The sequence below is a fragment of the Lepidochelys olivacea genome (assembly GCF_965140295.1).
Source record: "Lepidochelys olivacea isolate rLepOli2 genome assembly, chromosome: 2".
Classification (NCBI taxonomy): Eukaryota; Metazoa; Chordata; order Testudines; family Cheloniidae; genus Lepidochelys; species Lepidochelys olivacea.
Genome location: NC_140412.1, coordinates 60911500 through 60938061, shown reverse-complemented (window position 1 = coordinate 60938061; position 26562 = coordinate 60911500). Strand labels below are relative to the sequence as shown.

Genomic DNA, 26562 nt, shown 5'->3' with positions numbered 1-26562 from the left:
CAGTTTTCTCAATACAATCTTCTCTGACTTCTTGTTTACCACTCTTACTGTGAGGGGCTGTAAGATTGAAAGGAAAGAAATAAATTAGGTCACTGACATTTTGATGTGTTGATCTAACTCCGTTTTAAAATGGAAGCAAGGTATAACGTGATTTGTTAAACTTATTTATTAAATTGAGCTTGAAAATGCTGTGATATAAGATGGCTCAGGACCTCCAACTGTTTGAATGGAAGTCAGCATAAAAAGGGAAAACAGCATTCATGTGCTAAAGAGTCATATGCAAAATGCACAATGTATATTGCAGGTAGGGACAGGAGAAAGTTGAGTCTGAAAAAAGTGTGGATTTTTAAGGGTCTTTTCAATTTTTCCTTATGGTAATCCACAATTTTCAGCAAAATATAAGGCAGCAGATAAAACCAATTTGTTAGCTAATTATAAATTACCCCTCTCTTTCACTCTCTCTCCTTTGGCTAAGAGCAGTTGGAACTGTTAGCAAGCACTTCCGAGGGGTAAGAGAGGCCATGAGGCCTTTACACACTTTCAGAAACTCTGTAATTGGAACATTATCTGTAATAACGGCATGACACACAGTAGTACTAGAAAAATACTACTCTTTATTTCCTCCCTCTAGTCACATGACATGGGTCAGGATTACATCTGTCAAGTGACAGGGACCACTGTCCCCTGATTCCTGTGGTGACTGTTATGCTACCTGACTGCTTTACAACACAATTCCTACAGCAAAAAACCATTTTCCACAAATTTCTGAAAAATTTAAGAGTACCACACAACAAAAATGGCAGCGATCCTAAAATGTGCTAAATCACTTTGTTTTCCCCATACAATTGTCTCCCTTTTCAACTACTAGCTTTTCAATTTTAAGATAGTTTTCAGTATTGCTACAATCTCATCTCAACCTTGCAGTAAAATGTCACCACCTAAACAATGATTTCAGTGGGCCTATAGGGAAACTCTGGGCAGAATTAAACTGACATGAAAAAGACAGTGGCAAACATACATTTTACAGAAGTATAGGGTAAAAGGTGGAGTGAGGGAATGTGGTGAGGTGTTATGGTAATACAAATAATAATAGCTAAAGAGCAAAAGAGATTAAGACCCAGATTTTACAGCTGACTCTGCATTGGGGAAGTTGATGGGTGGAATGGATGGAAGCCAACTGCAGGCTGGATATATAGATATAATTCAAAAACATCCCTTCCCATACAGGGTAAGATTCTGGCTCTTTCTAAGGTCTTCTGTGCCACTCCAAGTGGCCCTAAAACAGCCCTGAACAGGTAGCTGAGGATTTCCTCCTACGTAAGGAAAACCCTAGACTGGTGCAGAGTTAGACACCTGTTATGTGAACAAAACGCTTGCATGCTCACACAGACACACGAAATTGATCAAGGAATATAGGATCTGGCATTTGAAATCTTTTCAATTTCAAGTTTTGTCTTTTAACTCCTACATTTGGCTTCCTTATGTTAATTGGATAGACATTATTTACAGATTTCAAACACTATGAACACTTTGGTGGTTTATATTATGAATAACTGCTAATATTTCAAACTTTGCATTTACTATAATTTAAACTAGTCATCCCAATTATTTAGTGTTCCTTTAAAGATCATTTGTTGTTGAGGAGGACAAAAACATATGATTGTGAATCTAAATAATCATCCTGCTGCTGCTTCTCCAGATGCCATTTATTAGAACTGTGTTGTTCTTACAGTAGGATTATTTCATGGGATGCAGAGCCAAATAAGGGCCATAAGGATTTGTCTTCCTAAAATGACTGTCTTTCATTACAGATCAGAATATATAATATATCTTAATTAGGAGCACTGCATTTTAAGTTTCGTTGCTGTCCTAGAAATGGCATTCAATGAGTGCAGGATAACTATCTCCATCACATCATTTCAAAATGGCAATTCTGGAGCATAATGATTTTCTTCAAATTATCGCTATTCCGCATCAACTCCCACTGTATACATAAGGACACACACCGAGAAAATGGGAAAGGCTTTTGCAGTACTTTTATACAAACTCTTTACGTAATCATATGAGCCATTTGTTTCTGTGTGATGCTGTGAAACATCAGTAAAGTTTTTAAAATGCCCAGTTATTTTTTTTTGTCTCCTACTAGTTATTCCACCATATATCTTCAAGCAAATTGTCAAAAAAATATGACTTCTAGCTTTGAAATTGTAGTTTATCACAGTGGTAATACACGATATACATTATTTATTGCCTATTGCAATGCACTGAATGTCAGCCAAATAAAAAATATATTTTAATTGTGGATTTGAAAATATGGAACACAAAAAACCGGCAGGATTATTTTAAAATATTCAGTTAATTTCCATGCTCAGTAAGATTTTCACACTGAATTCATAATGCAAAAGAGAGATGATATTAAAGTGAAATATACCATCTTCGCCGTGTTCTTCAATATTCAAGTGACCTCATTCATTGCTTAACATAATTGAAACAGTGGTGCTTCCAATAGGAGGGGGTTTATTTATAGTTTTAAAGCCAAATCAGTAGTGATGGACACCTGCCACTCCTGTTCAAAACTATTGGATTTTAAAGGGAAAAATGAAGAGAGGTTCTGAGTGAAGCTGGATGAAATTTTTCAGACAAATAATTAGCTGCTGATAAATGCAGTTTTGGGTAGCCCAAAACTATTCATAACTTTGGGGAGTAATTATGGCCAAAAGAGAATTCTTTTTTAAAAAAATTGAAACATTTCATATCAACATTTTAAAGTACAGCATTTTAACTTTGTTTTGAAATGACATCTTATTTTGAAAGTTAGCTAGAATTATTTATTCTTTAAAAAGGGTAAAAGAAACACCCAAAACCAAAATGAAACTAAAAAACAAATAAACAGAAAAATTCTCACAGGTGGAACAAAACATTTTGTTCAACCTGAAAAGATTTGTTTTGTTTTATAGGCTCAGCAGCTGAGCCAAAAAATATTTTATTTCCTCAGCTCCAGTTCTGAGTACAAGGCTGGTCAAAACCTCTCTGGAGTTAGGGCCTAAATCCAATGTACACTGAAATTAATGAGAGTCTTTCCACCGATTTCCGTGGGCATTGGATCAGGCTTTTGACCTTTTAATCTCCTGTATTATTCTAATAAGAAATCAATACATGAGGTGAAGCAGTAAGTTTTTGTTTGTTCCTTGTTTCCAGTTTATAAACATCACTGAGAAGGAGCAGTGTAGAGTTGTTTTGGGGTTTTTTTTGCTTTTGTTTCTATTCAGGACACAACAGGTTTTAATGCTCCTCTTCTAAGACCTCGTGTGATTGGAGAATGGGTTGGTCGCGAGGAGAATGATGCTGATCCATTGGCTGCGGAGATGTTGCAACCTCCCGTACCAAGAAGTAAAAATGAACAATGGGATAGTGAGGATAGCAGCAGCAGTCCTGGAGGAAGGTGAGGTTTTGCTTTTATAGTTAATGACTCCTGAAAATCTCATTGCAAAAAACTCTCTAATTTTTAAAAATTATGTAACGTCCAGTTTTAAGGATCAAGAATGTGAGGTGTATTATTTTCCATATACAGTATACCAGCAACCAGAAAATATGTAGTAGGGATTTAATGATATTGGGCACAATATTGTAGATCAGGGCTTGGCAACCTATGGCACACCACGTGAGCTGATTTTCAGTGGCACTCACACTACCTGGGTTCTGACCACCAGTCCAGGGGGTTCTGCATTTTAATTTAATTTTAAATGAAGTTTCTTAAACATTTTTAAAAACGTATTTACTTTACATACAACAATAGTTTAGTTATATATTATAGACTTATGGAAAGAGACTTCTAAAAATGTTAAAATGTATTACTGGCATGCGAAACCTTAAATTAGAGTGAATAAATGAAGACTCGGCACACCACTTCTGAAAGGTTGCCGATCCCTGCTGTAGATGCTTATGCACATGTGTAGTCCCATAACTTTATTTATGTGCATAAAGTTAGGTGTATATGTTTTTATGGTAGGGTGGCCAGATGTCCCGATTTTATAGGGACAGTCCCGATTTTTGGGTCTTTTTCTTATATAGGCTCCTATTACCCCCTACCCCCTGTCCTGATTTTTCTCATTTGCTGTCTGGTCACCCTAGTTTATGGAATTGGAGGCATGATTTTAGAAATGTTTTGATTGGTACTTCAGATGAGACAGTTTAAGCTGTCTTCCTTCTTTAGGTGGTTTGTTGTAGCTGTTTGCTAATTCTATCCTAGAGAAAAAGGAACAAATATGACTATCCTCATTTAAAAGAAAAATTGACGGGGAACAGCAGCTCCTTTATATTATTACAGGGCTTATCACCAACAAATTCCCCCTTCCCCCCATTTTATTTCTCATGTTCAGTTCTTCAGTTAGCATCTTGGAACTAAGCTCTTTCTCAAGGAGAACATTATATTCAGTGTAATGAATAGCTTTTGATAATTCACTGTACTCAGTTATCTCTTAGCTGAAGGGGGAAAAATCAGATTGTTAATGTACCTCAATCACAGCAAATGCATTCAGTTTTCACAAGCAGAACATTTTACTTGATTAGAATGACAAAAGTGGACTGTTTGTAACAAAAGGAAAAGGGTTCACGTTTTTTTCCAAATGTGATTCACACTTTTTTTTTCAAATGCTAATGTTGTACAGTACCTTGTACAATGTTACATTCTGTGGTGCTTCTAGAGTCATCAGGTCCTCCATTGACTAGAAGCACTAAAGTGAAAAGGCTGTGTCTTCTATGTGCCCAGACTAGGACATTGACTGTCACAAGTACATTTCCGTTCCTCCTTGACATAGGTAGAAATACTCTCCCTTTGAAAACATCTGCAACATCTATGGCCTTGAGAGCTCCTTTATGTAAGAATTTGCTCCTCTGCTTGGTCTGTCAGAAGCTGGTTTTGTTATTTTTTCAGGCTAGTGATCATTCCCTCAAGTAGGATGGCAGATAGCTCCTGTATCTTTGCCAGTCAATACCAAACTGAGCCAAGGCTCCCTCTTTTTCTCTCCCAGGCCTGGCATTGTTTGCTGGTATAACAGGGCGGGGCTATCTGGGCCCTAAGGCTTTCCTTAACCCATTCCATCCTGGTGGAAGGGTTCTCTGCTTCACCACAGATGGGCATCTATAGGTATTCTTAAAAATTCAAGTAAATAGAAATACATGATGATGGTCAGCTCACTTAGCCTGGCTTCAGACTAGAGGAAGAAAAAAGAGCTGAGCTCCAATTGGCTGCTCAGCACTGGCTCTCTGGTGGTGGTGTTGGGCAGTGGCAGTAATGGGCCATGCAGCTCATTATTGGGGCTGGCTTACCAGCCATGTGCCTGCTTTTTCAGCAGCATAATCAGAGCATAGAGATGTTCTGTTCTTGAGTGGTGATAGGAAAGGTGGATGCTGCGTCCCCTTCCTTAGAGGGAAGGAGGCAGAAGATGGCTTCCTCTTCCTAACCATCACCTAAGAGAGACAGAGAAGACAAGGGATCAACCACAAAGAACATTTTTATTTGTGAAGAAGGATATGGGAATTTTTATTTTCTGAGACTTTACTGCCAAGGGTTTTAGGGAGAATTCCGATTAGTTCCTTTGAGAGTATTATTCAAAGACACTTAATGAGGTGAGGGAAGCAACAGAGTCACCATTGTCATATTGAGGGGAGTACATGAGAGAGAAGTATGTGGTGCCTGATATGAGGAGAGAATCCTAGGGTTTGGAGGAGCCTAATTTCAGATAGAAGGGGCTGATGAAGAGTTGTTGAAAGTTTAGCACATAAGTGTCCAGGGATTATATTAAATTACATTTTCAAAATTTTTCACATTCTCCAAAATAAAATCAAACAACTTGTTTCTATGTGATTTAAAGCTGTTTTTTGTTACCTGGCCCTTAAAAGAATGCTCATGCCCCTGTAAGAGTGAATGGCCCCCAAATATATGTGATTTCATACGTGGGAGGGTGCTGATTTCATTTATGTTGTCTACCATTTCTCTTTTAATTAAAATCCATAAAGGGACACCAGTAAATATCTCTACTTTATTGCACAAGTAAAATTCATCCCTGCCCGACCACACATGGCCTACATAAACTGGCTTTGTGTAGGGAGCTAGCTGAGGTTCAGGAAGAAGCATAGGAGGCACCTGAGTCTTCTGCTTGGTGAGGGGAGTACATGAGAGAGAAGTATGTGGTGGGGCCTCACCATTTCACTCATTTCTAAAAATGACTTACGGAGCGGTGCACTGTAGGTAGCTATCCCACAGTTCTCGCAGTCTCTGCTGCCCATTGGAATTCTGGGTTAAGCTCCCAATACCTGATGTGGCAAAAACCATGTCGCGGGTGGTTTTGGGTACATGTCCCCAGTCACCCCTCCTTCCGTGAAAGCAACGGCAGACAATCGTTTTGCTCCTTTTTCCGTGTGGATGCCATACTGCTTTCAGCAGATGGTGCAGTAGGACTGCTATCCATCATCATCCACTGCTTCCATTGCAACTCTGTTCTGCTGCTATTGACTCAATAGAAAATTTCTCCACGTTGTCTGTCATGGGTTCCTGGGTATGTGTGTTCTTCCTCGGGAAATGTGCGCTGTGCTAACCGTCGTCATCCACCGCTTCCACTGCAACTCTCCTGCTCTCATGAATCCACCTCACAGGTCCTCTCGTCGTTCTCTATCAATATCTATTGTCGTGGCATCCATCGTCAGCCACCGCTTCCGCTGCAACTCTGCTCTCCTGCAGATGCCATACCACGGCAAGCATGGATCCCGCTTAGATCACCGCAGCTGTATGAACCTTGTAAACAGCTCGCACATTATCCTGCAGTATGTGCAGAACCAGAACCTGCAAAAACAGGCAAGGAGGCGACGGCAGCGCGGTGACGAGACTGATGAGAACATGGACACGGACTTCTCTCAAAGTACAGCCCCTGGCAATTTGGACATCCAAATGGGCAATGGGGCAAGCTCATGCCATGGAACGCCGATTCTGGGCCTGGAAACAAGCACAGACTGGTGGGACCACATAGTGTTGCAGATCTGGGATGATTCCCAGTGGTTGCGAAACTTTTGCTTGCATAAGGGCACTTTCATGGAATTTTGTGACTTGTTTTCCCCTGCCCTGAAGCACAAGAATACCAAGCTGAGAGCAGCTCATACAGTTCACAAGTGAGTGGCAATAGCCCTCTGGAAGCTTGCAATGCCAGACAGCTACCAGTCAGTTGGGAATCAATCTGGAGTGGGCAAATCTACTGTGGGGGCTGCTGTGGTCCAAGTAGCCAGCGTAGTCACTGAGCTGCTGCTATCAAGGGTAGTGACTCTGGGAAATGTGCAGGTCATAGTGCATGGCTTTGCTTCAATGGGATTACCTAACTGTGGTGGGGCGATAGACGGAACCCATATCCCTATCTTGGGACCAGACCACCTTGGCAGCAAGTACATAAACCAAAAGGGATACTTTTTCAATGGTGCTGCAAGCACTGGTGGATCACAAGGGACGTTTCACCAACATCAACGTAGGATGGCTGGGAAAGGTACATGAAGCTCGCATCTTCAGGAACTCTGGCCTGTTTCAACAGCTGCAGGAAGGGACTTACTTCCCAGACCAGAAAATAACTGTTGGGGATGTTGAAATGCCTATAGTTATCCTTGGGGACCCAGCCTACCCCTTAATGCCATGGCTCATGAATCCATACACAGGCAGCCTGGACAGAAGTCAGGAGCTGTTCAACTATAGGCTGAGCAGGTGGAGAATGGTGGTAGAATGTGCATTTGGACGTTTAAAAGCATGCTGGCGCAGTCTACTGACTTGGTTAGACCTCAGCGAAACTAATATTCCTATTGTTATTACTGCTTGCTGTGCGCTCCACAATATCTGTGAGAGTAAAGGGGAGACATCTATGGCGGGGTGGGAGGTTTAGGCAAATCGCCTGGCTGCTGATTACATGCAGCCAAACACCAGGGTGATTAGAAGACCACAGCAGGGCATGCTGCGCATCAGAGAAGCTTTGAAAACCAGTTTTATGACTGGCCAGTCTACAGTGTGAAAGTTCTGTTTGTTTCTCCCTGATGAAAACCTGCCCCCTTGGTTCACTCTACTTCCCTGTAAGCCAACCGCCCTCCCCTCTTTGATCACCACGTGCAGAGGCAATAAATTCATTGTTGTTTCACAATCATATATCCTTTATTAATTCATCACACAAATAGGGGGATAACTGCCACAGTAGCCGGGAGGGGTGAGGGAGGAGGGAGGCACCAGGAGGGGTGGTGGATGAGGGGAGGAGGGAAGGACTAAGCCACACTACACTTCAAAACTTATCAAATGCCAGCCTTCTGTTGCTTGGGCAGTCCTCTGGGGTGGAGTGGTTGGGTGCCCGGAGCGCCCCCCACCCCCGCTCTGTGATCTTGGGCATCTTGGTGAGGAGGCTATGGAACTTGGGGAGGAGGCCGGGCGGTTACACAGGGGCTGCAGCTGCGGTCTGTGCTCCTGCTGCCTTTCCTGCAGCTCCACCAGACACCGGAGCATATCAGTTTGATCCCCCAGTAGCCTCAGCATTGCATTCTGCGTCCTTTCATCACGTTACCACTACCTCTCCTCTTGCTCCCACAACCTCTCATCTTGCTCATCCCTCCTGTCCTAGCGTGTGTGAGTTTCTTCACTTGCCTGCCCCCAGCACTTCCCACTGCACCTCTCTATTCAGATCCAGTACAGACACCACTGTACACATTACTTTTGCTTACATCCACTCCTCTGTTTGGAATTCCCGGGGGCTTCCATGGTCCTTGGGATTGGGCTGGTCACTCCTATGAAGTGAAGTATTTCTCTCTATGTGAAATATATGCTATATGTGAGACATACAAATCAGACAGTTCTGTGTACTGTATTGCTAAACAGCAAACACATTCCCCATTATTTTGTTTTGCTATAGGAAATATAATGAGTTGGCTGCACCCAGGGATACAGGTTCCTTTTGCTGCAGCAGCTGAGTGAGAGGCAAAATGTGCTTCCTGGATTCTTGGGACTTGCCATGCAGCAAGCTGAGCCTAGCGAGAGTGCAGCAGTGCTTCTATTGCCAACTCTTTTTGTGGCCACTCCTTGTGTATTATGGGCTGTAAGGGGAGATGGAATAGAACTGTTCTGACCTCTTTGTACTTCACAGAGTACCTCCTATTCCCCTAGCCACTGTGGTGAGGGGCTAGTTTCAGCTAGTTTACAATCCCTCTGAACTGACAAAGTCTGGAACTGGACTTGTAAAATATTGGTATTCAAAAACGCATCTTGTATAGTCAAATAGTTATTTATAAAAATAAGCATAAAATAAATGCTTGGTTGTTCTAAACAGCAATATCCGTTGGTCAAAGTTAACTCATGTATAGTTCAAGTCAAAGATATTATATAACTAACTTTTAATTAAACATACATATAATACATCAATAAGTACTGGGAGCAGCATGCTCTGAATTTATAGGGCTAATTAGAATTCATGAAATATTAAACTATTAATCAGTGTTTTGTTGACTGCACCATCTAAATTACAGTAAATTACTCTGTTATTTAATTAAAACTGTTTGTAGCCTAGTCATTTGGTCACATTTTACTTGTAACTAAAAGAGGAAGCATTTCGTAATTCATAATCTCTGTTTCTATATAAATCTGGTAAAAGATGATTTATAAACATTATGAAGTAATTTTAAGACAAATGTAAAGACAACATTTTTGATAGTTTATTGGCCATTCATTACCAGTACCTACATATGCTAAGCTTGTAAACTAACGCTGTAACAGCAAGAAGAGGAAAGTAAAAATTGCTGCTGTTCCAATATTTCTCCCTCACACAGTTCTCCCCTAAGAATAGTGAAATATTCTGAGTATCCAGAGGTTTAACCCTTGCAGATTTAGGCCCATGTTGTCAAAGATGCAGGCTCTTTTTGTCAGCTCCTCCAATCACTGGGAGGATGGCTGTCATTGGTGCCATGTACCACTAAGTGCCTCCCCAGCCTAGCTCTTCTGACACGTCAGATTGTGGTCACAGAGTGTAGAGGGCAAGTTGTTATTGCTTAGAACAGTTTAGGCAACTTTCAGACCTAATTTATGGCATTCTCTAGGGCGGTGTTTCCCAAACTTGGGACGCCGCTTGTTCAGGGAAAGCCCCTGGCGGGCTGGGCTGGTTTGTTTACCTGCTGCGTCTGTAGGTTCAGCCGATCGCGGCTCCCACTGGCCGCAGTTCACTGCTGCACATCAATGGGGGCTGCGGGAAGTGGTGGCTGGTATGTCCCTCAGCTCGCGTCGCTTCCCGCAGCCCCCATTGGCCTGCAGCAGCGATCCGCGGCCAGTGGGAGCCGCGATCAGCCGAACCTGTGGACGCGGCAGGTAAACAAACTGGCCCGGCCCGCCAGGGGCTTTCCCTGAACAAGTGGCATCCCAAATTTGGGAAACACTGCTCTAGGGGAATGAACAAATGTCTAGAATGGCTGGTTCCTAGGTCTTGCCTTTCTGTTGCTACCACACTCCCTTTTTTGGTACTAGCCCTTTCAGCATAAAATAGACTGTAGAAGATGCCAGTGGACATGTGGCTTGTGGGATGCTATGGGTACTATAGTCTGTGATGCCTCTAATCTCACTTTTAACAAGCTTTCCCTAATTTTGCTCCTCTCAGTATTGTACAGTGGAAGGAAAATATATTATTTCTTTGTTAATAATATGGAGTCTGGTTTTCAGAGGTGATAATCACCTATAACCTCTACTGAAGGCAATGGGAGCCGGCAAGGACTCTGCACATTTGAAAATCAGGTCTACTTATTTAAAAGGAAGCGGGAGTGATTTTTAGAAATTGATGGCATAGAGGGAGGGAAATTACTAAAAAAATTGGGAAAGGTACGTTAGTCAGATTCAGGTAGATTAGTAGTCACTGGTTTGTAAATTTAGCCTTTGATAGAGGCTCTTTGTTGCTGGTGTACAATCGGGAAAGTTAGTAACGTGATAAGGGACAATATGAAAGTACTAGTAGCAGTTTTGTTGGTAGCTGGCTGAGCTTCAAGAATTCACTTTGTGGACATAGGATTCACTTTCATGGTTTCCAGCATGTCAAAAAATTTCCCTGGGATAGTTCTGAGAAGAGGATAGAGATCTGGGGATTTCCACACAGTGGTAATATGTGCACGCAGGAGGATTTTAGGGGGTTTTAATGAGAATCTCAGTTCTCAAGAGTTAAAAGCTAGGGACTCAACTAAGTAGCTAGAACCCATGGAGGCTCCACCTATATGCAAACAACCACCTCTTTCTCAGAACCTGCTCTATCTTACCATTACTTATGTGCCTCGGGGGGGGGGATGGAGTGGTCTACATCTGTCTACTCTACACCTATATTCAGGAAGAAACAGCAAGCCCATTTGCCCCTTCTGGGATAAATGGTGGTCTGAGGCATCTCCTACATTCTCTCCATAAAGTGGTGGGGTGGGCCTCAGATTTCTCTTCTATGGTGTATCTCATGGGATCTGAGTAGTTTGGGGTTTCCCCAATTTCCAAGGGTCCTCTTTTAGGCACAGCCGCCAACTATCTTGCATCTCCAGGTGCCTGCCTGAATCCTAGGTTATGGGTACAAGTGCTTGATCAGTAATAAGGATCATGAACTGCACAGAAATATTAACATCCGTTACTGGAAGAGGAAATACTAAAAAACATAGTCTCCTGACTTTCAGTTCAGTGGACCCTTCTGTGGTTAAAGGGAAATTGTGACTTTCACGCAAGATGCATGATTCTTGGTGGGGTCTGCTTATGCAAACTTCAACCTGTTCCCTGCATGTCCCCAATTCCTTGAGAAATCAGCTCCATTCTTCCTTTCCTCCCCTTCTCCCGCATAAATGAATTTGGTCCCTTTTGTACTGTTGTGATAACTGGACCATAAAAATTTACCCTAATTGTGACCTCAGCTGTGAAAAGTGAGTCAAAGTTCATAAAGTATCACAATAACCCGGAACAACAAATGTTGATGGGAAAAACTTCAAAGGGGAGACAGACTGAATTATTACAAACTAAAAGGCCTACAGATATAATTCAAGGACTGTGTTATGATCGTGCTTGGTAAACAAGAACATTTTGAGATACCAAAAAGCTATCAACCAAAATTGGTGTGTTGGAAATTAGGCTTAATTAGTGGACAAAGTAATGAAGGGATAGGCGGTTCTGCCCACCACACCCTTTGTGGAACCTTAAAGAAAGACTTTGGCTACTGGAGGGAGCTTCACCATCATGGCTGCCATCCCTATTGTCTCCTGGGATCCCAGAATCTTCTTTATCCTGATCCTGAAAGATGTCCTTACTAGTCTAGGCCAGAAAGAGGGAGCCAGATGACATGGCCAGCTCAGTCTGAACCACAAACACCAAGTGAGATGTGAGACCTTGTTTCCTTCCCCGCCCCCAAATGTGACCTTTTCCTTCTTTTCCTTATTTATCTTTCCTACCCTCTCTTCTTTTTCCTCTGTCTGATAAGAGTCTGGGTTAGGTAGCCAAGACTGCATATTTTGAAACTCTGAAAGAGGGAGCTAAAGCAATGCCCTAAACAGCCTGATGTTGGAACATATATTCCATTTATATTGCCAGGTCTCAGAGTGGCTGATAAGACCACGTGCTGTGCCTGTGCTTTTCCAGCAGCGAGGCTGCAAGTGCAAGTCATCACCAGTGACAGAAGCTGCATTTTCTCTCTGTCATTCTCTTCTCTCTCCATTTGTGTGTGTTTGTCTTATTTTGCGTTCTGGGAAATGGGATTGGACTGTAACAGCAACAGTAACCATGAGAGCTCCAGTCCATCTCAATTAACTTCTTTTCCTCAAAAAGGACAGTTATTATCATCTTTAATACCATCTAAGAGACTATCAAACAAAGGGGTTTTTTTCCTACTAAAAGCTCTCTCCAGCTAAAGAGAAAGAGAACCAGCAATGCTGTTAAAATAAAAGCCTTACTTAATACTTTACATTTCAAATGACTTAACTTGTTTTCCCTCCTTTTCCTAAGTCTTGAATAAAAGTTTTACAAGATGTTTAATTGTGTCTTTGCCATAGTACTAAGCAGGCTATGGTCTCTTTATATCAAAAGAGAACCATGAACCCTGGTTATACTGTTTAACGTTGGACAGAGAATGGGCTATGTTAACACCTTTGGGCCATATATTCCATCTAAATTAATACAACACTGCCCCCCCCCAATTAATCCCCACAGTTATAGGCTATTCCTAATTTTGGTTTAGAAGTAACGGGATAGTCCAGTCCTTAAAAAGGTTGCTAGGAGTTTGTGATAAAGCTTTGTATGGGCATTATGAGAGGATATTCTAGATCTGTAGTGGATTATCTGCATATAAATCAATACTACCTAAATCCTTACCACATGTTTGCATGTGCATAATTAAAATATGTTTATATAGTATTTTAATATGAATATTTACTTTCAGTTACATGTAAAAAATCGCATAGAAATACCACCCAATTTTGGATATCTTTTTTATGAACTGGATCCATAGTTCTTTTTTAGGTCGAAAATGTGCTTTTTTGTTTCTCATACCTCAAGTGAGTAAAAATATTATGGTGAAGATTATGAACCATAAAAAATATTTTTGTTTCTTAAGACACATCAATCTTACTGGCAAGATACTGTATATTCTATTCTCTTCTAAGCAAATCCAGCTGAGCTAAAAATTAAAATTGGAAAACATTGAAAAACATGTATTTCTTTTAAGCTTGTTAAAAGAAAGCATATATTTTTACTTACAAAACTAGTAAGATAGGGTTTTTTGCCTTTTTATTGGGGAAGAGGATTTATATTGCAAAACTCTGAAAACACTGAGACATTAAAATGATGTGGTTATGATGATTTAATCATACACTGGGGGGTTCTAAGCTTTCACTAGTGTTGCCAATTGGGACACTGCCATAACAGCAATAAGACATCTGTAACTGGCTTTACTGCTGGTATGATTCTCTCCCACCCCCCCCAGTTTTATATGTAAATGATTTGTGACCTGTTCCAGTGCCCTTTGAAGTCAGTGGGAGTCTTTCTATGGCCATTGGATGAGACCCTTAGGTAAGAACTAAAGGGTAGGCAATTGTACAAAGTTTAATTTTTTTTTACACTGTGTGTCGGATTGCACTGGAGACTACTAGCCATCAGGGAATCCATGACAAAACAGCAGGGGTATAAATAACTAGGCTGTGGAGGAATGGTAATAGCATGGGATAAGACTGACAAACCTCGGACAATATTTGTGGAGCAGTGAGTAAGAACAAAACATTAGCTTACAGGAGACTCCAAGTGGGGAAAATATGTTAGGTAAATAACCAAGGTCCATAAAATGTGCCAAAATACAAATAGGTTTGATATTTAAAGGATGGTTTTTGTGAGTGTGTGGTCAATTAATTGGGGATACAAATCCCACCGCTCAGATGTCACAAATATGTGCTTTATTGGTGTGGTTTGGTACTTAAGTGCCTACATAGTAGGATATACCTCATTATTTATGCATGAAATTTTGAACCCCACAAACAAAGAGCCCAGTGCAGAAAATCTCCAAAAATTAAAATTCATATGCCTGAGCCTGTGAAGGTACATAAGTTTAGTTTCGATAAAAATTGTTTGATTCATGCATGATTTCCCTGACTTGAGATATAGTTACTGTGTCACCGAGATTATGCAATATTAAATATATATTGTCAAAAGGAGAAGACTTGTTTAGTGTTCAGTCACTTACACCCGCTAATGTTGTTATTAATTATTTGTATTACAGTAGTGCTTAGAGGCCCCAACCAAGTTTGGGAGGCCCTGTTATGCTAGGTACTTTACCTACTCCTAGTAAGAGATAGTCCTTCTCCTCTTTGAGTTAACAGTTTCAATAGACAAGACAGAAAATGGTGGGAGGGGAAGCCGATGTACATCTACAGTGCAATAAAAAAACCATGATACAGTGTATCAGAGCCTGAATCAGCTGTCTTGGGCTGTGGGGCTAAAAATTACAAAGTAGACATTTGAGCTCAGAAACTCTCACCACTCATGGGGTTTGAGAGCTCAGGCTTCTGCCCAAGCCTGAATGTCTACATTGCTATTTTTAGCCCCACAGGCCAAGCCCTGTAAGCCAGAGCCAGCTGACCTGGACCAGCTGCAGCTGTGATGTGGGTCTTTTATTGCTATGTAGGCATATTCATAGAGGTGAAGCACCTAATTCCAATTGATTTTCAGTGAGGCCTAGGCTCCTGTGAAAAAGAAGCTTTTGAAACAGGACTGAGGGTTCTAAATCTTAAAAAAATTTTACCCAAAATGACTCATCTATGGTTATACAGCTAGGAATAGTCCCCTGTTACATACAAAAATGGGAAATGACTGCCTATGAAGAAGTACTGCGGAAAGGGATCTAGGGATCATAGTGGATCACAAGCTAAATATAAGTCAACAGTGTAATACTGTTGCCAAAAAAAGAAGACATAATTCTGGGATGTATTAGCACGAGTGTTGTAAGCAAGACACGAGAAGTAATTCTTCCACTCTACTCTGTGTTGATTAGGCCTCTACTGGAGTATTGTGTTCAGTTCTGGGCACCGCATTTTAGGAAAGATGTGGATAAATTGGAGAAAGTCCAGAGAAGAGCAACAAAAATGATTAAAGGTCTAAATGACTTATGAGGAAAAATTGGAAAAAAAAATTGGGTTTGTTTAATCTGGAGAAGAGAAGCCGGAGAGGGGACAGAACAGTTTTCAAGAACATAAAAATTATTCTCCCTAATCTTTGAGGCTAGGACAAGAAGCAACAGGCTTAAACTGTAGTAAGGGCAGTATAGGTTAGACATTAGGAAATACTTCCTAACTATCAGGGTGGTTAAGCACTGGAATAAGTTGCCTAGGGAAGTTGTGAAATCTCCATCATTGAAGATTTTTAAGGGCAGGTTAGACAAACACCTGTCAGGGATGGTCTAGATAATACTTAGTCCTGCCATGAGGGCAGGGGACTGGACTAGAAGACCCCTTCCAGTCCTATGAGTCTATGATTCCCACTCCAGTGGCCTAGCCACAGGACCATGCTGCCCCTCCCCAACTGACATTAACCTATAGTTTTAATATTAAGATCATGATGCAGGTTAAATCTGTGTTGTTTAAGAGCTGGGCCTTGCACCATGATCTGAATATTGATAGACTAGTCAGACCAATGTTGGAATGAATTTCAGTTTTTCACTTGCAGTGCCTTACCAAGATCTCCTTGGTGTTTAAATTTGTGGTCCATTAGCTTGAACTCCACAGCTGATTACATGTGAGGGGAGAGGCAATCTCTCCGGTATTTAAAGAACAAGGCCAAATTTCTGCATGGATGTTTATAATAGCAAAAAAAAAAAAAACACCCCTGAAAATAATTAGTCTATTAATTAAATGGTTTCATTTGCTCATGTGAATGAAATGGCTGCTGTAAAGGTACTTTTTTGTAGAGAGAGTAATGGTAAAAGGAGGTTATGCTTTTCCCTGCCCAGTTTAAAGATGGAGCCGAAGACCAAAGGATTAAAACAGCAGCAACAGCAACATAAGAAGCTACTGGCTGCCATGCTTTCCCAGGACTCTTTTGATTCTGTTCAAAGCACAGCTCCCTCAGTGACAGAAGAAGATATCGACAATGAGGATGATGCAATGGAACTGCTAGGTAATTGAAAACGTTAATTCACGCAAGTATTTTTTCCATACTGTTTCCAATATTATATAAAGTATAACAAAATAGAGCCAAATTCTGGTTTCTGGAATACAGATGTAAATCTGCAGTAGATGCACAGAAGTTAATGGAGTTATTGAAGACTTACATCAATAACTTAAAAATATATATAGGAGAGAAATACTAACTCTAAGTCTAACTAAGGGTGCACTCTAGCTGCATCAGTCCATTGTAAAATACCAAAGGTCTCAAGTGTTTAAGCTAAGGTAATTTATTTTATTTTCTCTTCCTAAAAAAATATATGAAAGCGGTACTCGATACAGTGGACAAGTCTGCTTTACATGCTTTCTCTGGTTAATTTTTACCCAGTCAGATCCCAGTCCTGTCCTCAGTGGGAATTTTGCCTGAGTAATGACGTAGTCTGACTAGCAGCAAATAGAAGGAAAGGTGTAAATTTGACTTACTGCACTGGTTTTAATTATACTTTTCCAGTAGACTGGATTGTGTTTTAAATGATATTCAAGGAGTCTGTGCCCTTAGCAGGGGCACTGGAACTTTTTATGTGCCTTAAGGGTGAGCAATGGGGAGAGGGGGCAGAGATGAGAGAGCAGGGGGCATGGCCATGGTTCAGGAACCAGTGGGCCCCCTCCACACACACTTCTAGGGAGTTTCTAGTACTCCTGGTCCTTAGTACATCCCCTCTCCCTTTCTGGAGTTATTTACTGTCAATCAAGTGAAAGAAGGGAATAGTACAAGACAGTTAGTTACTCTCTTCCTTCCATTTTTTAAAAATGCTCTAGCTTGAAATGGTCAAAAGGAACCATTGTCTTCAATATTTCTATAATCTTCATTTTACATGTTAGACCTTTTATGAGGGATCAGAGTACATGAATAATGTTACCTTTTCAGGATAGCTTGACCTTATATTTTAAAAGCACTATAATGAATGATTTATTTAGGGAAAAATCTGAGCTACAGAAAAAGCACAATCTGAAAATAAAAGGTCAAGCAGCACTTTATTCTATAGACTGGCTCCATGATTACATGATTGCCGTATAAATTATGTTGCGGTTACTTCATTTTTACATTGTGCACAGTGCATGGTAATTTAATGTATAATTCCCAGGTACTGTAATTTCTAGTTTTGATATCACTGTACCATTTTAATTTACAAGGGAGGCAGTATTAATGGGCTTGATTACCCCAGCTCAAGGAAAACAACACAGGAATGGGCTAGGCACACTGCGGTGTTTCCACCAAATCATTCTACTGTGGATTTGGATTTGCTGCCCCAGGGAATGGGTAGGTGGTTCCAACACTTGGGTTGTGAAGGATCTTCTGAAGTATGGTAAGTATGGAACCTGAATAGATACATCATATAATGAGAAACAGAAAATCCTTAAAATGAAGAACTAGATAAAGCTTTTAGCATCAGGTTGTACATTTTTGTAACTTTCCTATGGAAGATATTTATTCTCCATTTCATATATGCTCAAACTACAGAAGCACTTTTAATTCAGGATTCTGTATTTTGGTTTAGGCCTTTTTTTAGTTACATTGGTATTTGATTGAAATGCTGTATTGTTAATTATATATACACTGAAACTTCATTCATCTTGGAAGCACAAAATAAAACACAGATCATCTGCCAAGTGGTGGGAGAAGACTTTTCTTTGGCATTCATACAGTGTTAAGAAATATCTTTTAAAGGTATACCTCTCTGTAATAGCCCTGCTACCTCAACAAACCTAATTCACCTTTCATGGGGCCTGATAATCTTGTTAGTTGGCTTGGGAGATGCATAAATCAATCATCTTGCAGGATCAAACTGTTAGAGGGAGAGTTTTGAAACAATAGTTCCATATTCCTTATACCAGCTTACTGTTTTAATTCTCATTTTGTGTTGACAGTACAAGTTTTAGATTAAATATAAATGTAGGGATTACATTGCTGCAGAAGTGCTCAAACTTTGGGATTGTGACAAAATGTCACACTGTAAAAAGCATCTTATTTTCTTTTGAAGCTAACAGCATAGAGCTTAACATTCTATCAGCAAACATAAGTATTTTTCATTGCTTTATTTTCCAAATCAGTGACTATACAATAACAGGAGTGAATTTTTATATTATATAGTGTACTAAGCCATTAACTGCTTTAATTCTTTTTACACATATAGCATTGAACTTTTCCAAGCATGGCTTCCTGCCATCACTCACTTCCAAAACATAGCTTCATATAACTGACATATTCTCTTTACTATTAATTCTTTTTTGCTTATTCAAGCTTTTCACAAAAAATATAAAACCTTATGCCCCTCAGTTTGCATCTTGGAAGAACAACTTCTTCTACTTGTAATAAATTACTTAAAATAGTATCCTGTTTATAATGTAGCTTTTCAGCTGGACAGTGGTTTTAACCTTTTTTATATAGTCAGGAGAATCGGTGTCAGAAGTTGGTTTGTGGAATTAGCCATTAGAAACATAAAAATTACTGATAAATTAACATTTAATAATCTCATTAATTATATGAAAATTGTCAATGAAGTGCTACTGAGAATAAAAGAAAGTCCCATTTTTAATAGAAAACCATTATTAGAAAAGAAACAGCCATTGGGCGGGGCTCAGGCTGACAGCCCTGGGCTGCAGGGCTCAGGCTGTCAGCTTAAATATTGTAAACGTATCAATAAAACATTGTGTTCAATACATACATACATACATACATACATAGGTATTATGGCTAGGGAAACTAAAGTTCAGTGTTTTGTTTTTGATTGTGGAAAAACACAGATTTTTTTTTAATTAGAGAATTTTGCTTTGTTTTGTTTTTATCACTGAAAGTTAGGATCCCTGGGGATCATGCAATTAATGGTTGTGTCATAATGCAAATACACAATATTTAGTTCTGGCATTTCCTACCTTTTGAGTGCTTGACTTGGTGTCCTCAATAATGTTTTTAACAGTTTTTTGTATATAATTAGATTAAATCTATCTATTATAGCTGCGTATCAAGAAAAGCCAATAATTCGACACAGGATTGATCAGAAATGAACATTTTAAAGTAATATTTATATCAGTTTTAAAACATCTCCTTCTACAGGGGCTGACGCAAAGCCCACTAAAGTCAATGGGAGTCTTTCCACTGACTTAAATGGGCTTTGGATCAGACTCAGAGTAGAATCCCTCCCCTCCAGCCATTGTATCATTGACTTAGTTAGTCATATATAACACATTTTTTGTTCTTTAAAGTTGAAGCCTAGGTTATTTCCACTTACTACGCTCTGTTTTATAATTGTCCCCTTGCCCATTTATAATTTTTGTTCTTCTTCAGTCATCATAAAAATATCCATATTAGGCAAATAACCTTATGCAGGAAACCAGTTAACCTTCTCTGCAGGGGAGTGGCTACATTAGAGAAGAAGTAGTTCATTTCATTGTTCATGAATCAGAGGTTATCCTGAACTTGATCATTTAAGATTTAACAGCAAAAACAAAAACTGCTTTTAAAAATGATCTTGTCAGTGATAAGTGCAATTTAGAAGGAGTCACTAAACTCCGTTTACTTCCTAATAATTGATAAATTCCAGATGCCTTTTCAAAGAGATTCCACATTAAGCCATTAACCCATGTGGTGAGAGAAAACAAACCTTAAGAGAATGGTGGCAACCCCCCTCCGCCCCCCAGAACTAGGTTTATCATGGATTCTGAAATATTCTTGTGTCTGCCATGAAAGAAGCAGATATTGGGGCCTCCACAACCTGTGGATCTCTGGGTATCATTCAGAGGGACATGGCCATCTGCCTGGAGACCCTGTGCTTCTATGCTGACTCTGGTGGCCCCCAGAGCTTCTTGGCAGTCCATTCAGCTGTGGTGCCAGGAACTACACCCCTGGGGGTTGTGCCTGAAGGGAAGGACATTCAGTGTGGGGAGGGGCTGTTCTAAAGGTAACAAAATCTAGTTTTCCATTTTGTTCCCCAGGTATCTGAAGCCATTGGAATGGTTAAGAGATGACATAGGCTACCGTATTTTTAGCATGGTGATGATGACATCCAGCCGTGTTTTTCTATCTATCTGATCCATACAACTCTCCCAAAGTTTTGTAGAGATTTGGGCTGGGATCCTGGTTGGGTGGATGAGGATCTATGCAGATGATATTAATAGGTTGTGGGGAAACAAACAAAAGATATGGTAAGGATTGTATCTGCCTGTCATGGGGCATCCACCCCTTTAAGAGGTGTCAGGGCCCTGTCTGCCCATGATTGCCCTTTTAAGGCGGCTAACTGCCCCACGTTGATGTTTGTGATTAATTAGTAAACCAGCACCTGGACCTAGTAAGCTGCCCAACATCAGTTAGGGAAGGCACTCTCAAGGAGACAGGAAGCTGCTGAGAAGAGGACGTCACCGGGAGAGCTCACCAGAGCAGGGAGGTGTGCTCTTAGAGCAGGGTATGGTCCAGGAGAGAGGGAACTCTCCTCCATAGAGCCCACCAGAGCAGTGAGCTTTGGAGGCATTCTTACAGATAGGAGGCTCCCAAAAGGAGCGCTGCAGAAGTCAGACTTTGTCTGAGCAGAGGAGTCTCCCAAACAGTGGCAGGAAGCCCAGCCTGCCTGGAACTATGTGCTGTCCCAGGGAAAAGCAGCAGCTGACAAATATCCATGGACCCCTGTCTCTGGAGAAGGACTCTATCCAGGGAGCAGGAAGAGACCTGGCTCGAAGGGCAGACATCTGGGTCAGGAGAACTTTGCTGGTAAAATGGCCTGGACACAGGTGAACAGAGGACTCAGATGGGAACAAATAATCTAAAACTGACTCTGTCTCCTTGTTAAGGGACTGTGGTAAAGGTTTTACTTATACTTTGTGTTGGCCTTGTCTGTTAATAAACAAGACTCCCCAGTGGAGGTGCTGTTTTGTACCTCACACCTGCTCAGACTTGTTTATATCCCAGTTGAAGGGAAATCAAGGCACACTGATTGCTACACCTGATTGCAAGGGGGCACTTGGGAATGACTTTCACTATGACACTGCCCCTTTAAAACCACAATTTATTAAAACATTTAAACACATGCTAAACTTTCTGCATGTGAGTAATCCCATCCCTTTTCAGCAAAACACTTAGGCACGTACAGTGTTGAATAGAGATGGGGTTACTCACATGCTGAAAGCTAAACTCATGAGTAAATCTTTGCTGAATGAGAGCCTAAATGAGCATGTATGCTTGTCATTTGTTACTGGAGCTTGCAATCTGGGAGCATTGTTGGAAGATGGTTTAGCAGCAGTCTTGAGGAAGTCCACAGATGGCAACAGTTTTTTGAGCTTGTAATGGGGTGCCTGCAGGGAGGCTGCGCAGGAGGCAGCCAATCAGAGCAGGGCTGAGGGGAGCAACCAATCACGGCCAGGCAGGCCCCAGAAGAAGGGATGCAGGACAGAGAAGCTGCAGTCACTACCTGGAGCTCAAGGAGGGAGGAGGACTGGCTGCCTTGCAGGCTGAAGATAGCTAGCACCCTGGACAGAGCAGTGCTGCAGGCAGACACCTGGGGAGCTAAAGGCAGCTCCTGGGGGGTTGCAGGGATCTGCAGGCTGATGCCCTGAGGCAAGGACAAAGAGGGTGCTGGGGCTATGGGGAAGTGGCTCAGGAAAATCTACTGAGGAGTCGGAGAGGACACCACAAGCAATGGCCTTCTACAGGATCCCTAGGTTAGGACCTGGAGTTGTGGGTTGGCCTATGTCTCCCCCCACCCCACTCGCCACTGGAGAAGTGGCTAGACAATAGACTGCAGTCACACTGATATAAGTGGCTGGACAGGGATTGCAGAGATGTCCCCCAGAAGCGGGAAGCACAGAGTGTGGCATGGCTGGAGAGCTGTGTCACTGAAGAGGACACCACGGTCCTTGGAGTGACATGGGTCCAGAAGCAGAAAAAGTGATGGGCGGAGCACCAGCAGAGCAGGATGCACTGGCTAACAGAGCTAATTCCCATATCGGGCATAAGGTGGCGTCAGAGTGGTGAGTTGCACCCTGTCACAGAACCTGAACCTTGTTATCGTGGTCTGTGGCACAATCACCACAAAATTAGACAACCGCAATGAGCTCTACATGAGGTTACACCTTAAATCAACTTGGAAATGGAAGCTGGTGCAGAAGGTAGTACTGTAGCTTTTAGTTTAATGATGTGCCTCCCTAGAGGAACATGATTCTAGTGCTCCGGTTTCCAAGTAGAGGAGTTGGTGGTGGTGGTGTGGAAGCTTTGCTTTTGTTTTTGATTTTTAGTGGAGTCTAAAAGGCCTTACGAGTCCCTCATAAGCAGGTCACAGGACAATCTCTCACCCCATAGCATACCACTGCAACTGTGGTCAGCAAGTATGTGAGCTGGAATCTTCTCCATTTGAGATGGAGCAGGATGTCCTTTGTTAAGGGATCCATATGCTTGGAATTTTCTCCATACCTGTTGCCCCTGTGATCAGCAAGTTTGCAGATGACACTAAACTGGGAGGAGTGGTAGATACGCTGGAGGGTAGGGACAGGATACAGAGGGACCTAGACAAATTAGAGGATTGGGCCAAAAGAAATCTGATGAGGTTCAACGAGGACAAGTGCAGAGTCCTGCACTTAGGACGGAAGAATCCCATGCACCGCTAAAGACTAGGGACCGAACAGCTAGGCAGCAGTTCTTCAGAAAAGGACCTAGGGGTGACAGTGGACGAGAAGCTGGATATGAGTCAACAGTGTGCCATTGTTGCCCAGAAGGCAAATGGCATTTTGGGCTGTAAAAGTAGGGGCATTGCCAGCAGATCGAGGGATGTGATCGTTCCCCTCTATTCGACATTGGTGAGGCCTCATCTGGAGTAGTGTGTCCAGTTTTGGGCCCCACACTACAAGAAGGATGTGGAAAAATTGGAAATAGTCCAGCGGAGCTCAACACAAATGATTAGGGGACTGGAACACATGAGTTATGAGGAGAGGCTGACGGAACTGGGATTGTTTAGTCTGCAGAAAAGAAGAATGAGGTGGGATTTGATAGCTGCTTTCAACTACCTGAAAGGGGGTTCCAAAGAGGATGGCTCTAGACTGTTCTCAGTGGTAGCAGATGACAGAACAAGGAGTAATGGTCTCAAGTTGCAGTGGGGGAGGTTTAGGTTGGATATTAGGAAAAACTTTTTCACTAAGAGGGTGGTGAAGCCCTGGAACGCGTTACCTAGGGAGGTGGTGGAATCTCCTTCCTTTGAGGTTTTTAAGGTCAGGCTTGACAAAGCCCTGGCTGGGATGATTTAGTTGGGGATTGGTCCCGCTTTGAGCAGGGGGTTGAACTAGATGACCTCCTGAGGTACCTTCCAACCCTGGTATTCTATGGTTCCTTGATTCTATGATCCGAAATAGCCCAGTTAGCATTCAGTGCACACTGTAAAGGTTTGCTTCACCTAATCTTTTGGACAAGGATTGGCACTGTAACAACTAGTACTTGTTTCTGTAATTGCGTTATTAGTGTTACACTTGACTGGATTGCTATCTGTGGTATGTCATCTTATTTTCTGGACTTGAAGCTGCTGGTTGGTTGTTATGTTTTATACATCATTGATCATCCAAGAGCCAAGCATGAGTTTTTCTTCCTCTTCTTTTAATTATCAATCTCATAAATAGGGATGGTTTGCTTGTTGCACAGCTGCAAAGTGGAGAGAATCTGTCAATATCTACCCTTATGGGGGATCTCTCAGTGTGAGGGGGTCTCCAGTAAGCATAGATCACTATCACACCACCCTCTCCTGTAGCCCCTTTGCATAAGTGATACAAGGGGTGGGGAGATGTCATGGCAGTCTGCGTCTCCTCAGCTAACGAATGCTCCTCCAGACTGATCTAATTTGTGTTGGGGCTGGGCAGAGAATCAGAAAGCCACAATGGCTCCCAGCTCCTGCTTAGCCCCACAACCTAATCTCTACTACACCAAGCAGATCTCAGCTGAAGCAAAGAATCTAGCCCATAAAGGTTTTTTGATTCCCTGGAATGTTTGAAAATTCTTTGCTAAACACACTTTTTCCTCAAGATCTCCATCTCAGCAATTAGCATAGGCTACCATGACAATATTTGCTATGTTGGTATCTGTGATGGGGTGTACCTGGCCTTCTCAGCTCTGCACAGGAGCACCTGCAGGCCTACTACACCCCACTCCAAGAAGTAGCGATGTGGGAGGAACAGCACAATGAAGTTGGGTCCTTCAGGACTGCCTAGAGAGGCCTCTTTGGAGCAGCCATCTTGAAAACTACAGAGATCTGGTCCTCCAAGGAGTAGAAGGACCAATTAGGGCACTGCTGGCTCAGATAAAAGTTGCTGCTTGGCCTTACCAGTTCATTTCTTAGCTGGTACCAGAGGAGTGAAGAGGGGTTCTCCCTGGCCAAAGGAGTCTGGTAGCTAGATAGAGTCCATGACCGGCTGAACTTAGATAGTCAGTGTCTCTCTCTGCCACCCCAGCTATGAGATAGGGCTGGGGATAAAAGGGCCTGGTAGGAGGAGGCATAAGGATATAGCAACAACTGATTGGTGTGATCTGTTTGTGGCTGCTGGATGTAGGGTCCCTGGGTTGAAACCTGGAGTAGTGGGCAGGCCCAGGTTCCCACTGGCTTCAGGTAAAGTGGCATAAGTGGACAAGGCTTATTTTGGAGCCTGAACAAAGTGCTGGATTGAAGGGCCCAGAGCCAGGGCTGAAGACACTAGTGAGGGCAAATAGACTGTTCATTAGACTCTTTAATACCCCAGAAGGGGTTCATTTGGATGTTGTGGCTCGGCCCTCCCCCGGCCCAGTCACCGAAAACCTGCTAAGGTCGCTGGCAGCCTGCAGGGGAAGCCAGGGGCAAGAAAAGGATTGTTCCGCATCCAACTGCTTGGAGGCCCTCGAGATGAGTGCCCCTTGATAGTATCTCATTGAAGAAAAACTACCCAGATAGCATCAAGTTGGTATTAATTGGCTGTGGAGCTGGCTGTATTCTATTCCTCTTTTACTCCTGAGGGCATTCTGCGCCAAAAAAATTAAAATTTTGTGCACAATATTTTAAAATTCAGCAAATTTTATTTGTCAACTAAATGCGGAGACTCCAGCATGTTATCGGGGAGCACAGGCCACTGACTGCGTAGAGGTGGGAGATCACTGTGGGATCTGGGTGCAGAGATCTGGCTTGTATGGGTGGTGCAAGGGAAGTGGTGCTTGTTGGCGGGGGGTGGATGAGGCTCAGCAGGAGGGTCTGGATACACAGGGGTTGGGTGGATGCGGGAGGAGCTCCCTGTACAGAGATCCCTCCCCCTGCAGCCGAGGAGCAATGGATGTAGGAAGTGTGTGTGTGTGAATTTGCAGAGCTACCTACAGTTGGGGGCTAAATTGGGGATGGGGTCTGACACGGCCCCAGATGCTGTGCAGGGGAAGAGAAAGTCCAGTCCTGCCCAGCCCAGCTGGGACTAGCAGCTGAGCCCGGCCCAGGGTAGGAGCCACCAGCCGGGTCTTCTCCAGTCCCACCCCCTGTCCCACAGTGACTTACTTGCTGGGGAGGGTCGTATGACTGCTCTTGTGGCTTCCCTTTGCTTCACCATCAAAAAGCCATTTTTCTGCAGGGAACATAAATTCTGCGCATGCGCAGTGGCACAGAATTCCCCCAAAAGTACTCTTTGGCTACAAGGGATGGACTGGACCAGTGTGGGGCCCTTTGAAGGAAAGAAATAAACTTGGGAAACAATCTTAAATTCTTTAGAGATTCTAAGTCTGGTAAAAGAGAAGACTGAGAGGGGACATGATTACAGTTTTCAAGTACATAAATGGTTGTTACAAGGAGGAGGGAGAATAATTGTTCTTAACCTCTGAGAATAGGATAAGAAGCAATGGGATTAAATTGCACCAAGGGAGGTTTAGGTTAGACATTAGGA

The 26562-nt window shown here is 42.2% G+C and overlaps 1 protein-coding gene across 7 annotated transcripts in view; it reads left to right on the top strand.

The window, feature by feature from the left end:
* The window catches only part of LOC311515457 (uncharacterized protein C8orf34 homolog), a 355940-nt gene that overhangs the window by 55450 nt on the left and 273928 nt on the right, over nt 1–26562 (top strand). For all 7 annotated transcript variants that reach the window (XM_084618532.1, XM_084618533.1, XM_084618531.1 and 4 more), the window contains exons 6-7: nt 3270–3442; nt 16494–16660. In XM_084618532.1, coding sequence (XP_084474658.1) covers nt 3270–3442; nt 16494–16660 — 340 coding nt within the window. The remainder of the gene's footprint in view (nt 1–3269; nt 3443–16493; nt 16661–26562) is intronic.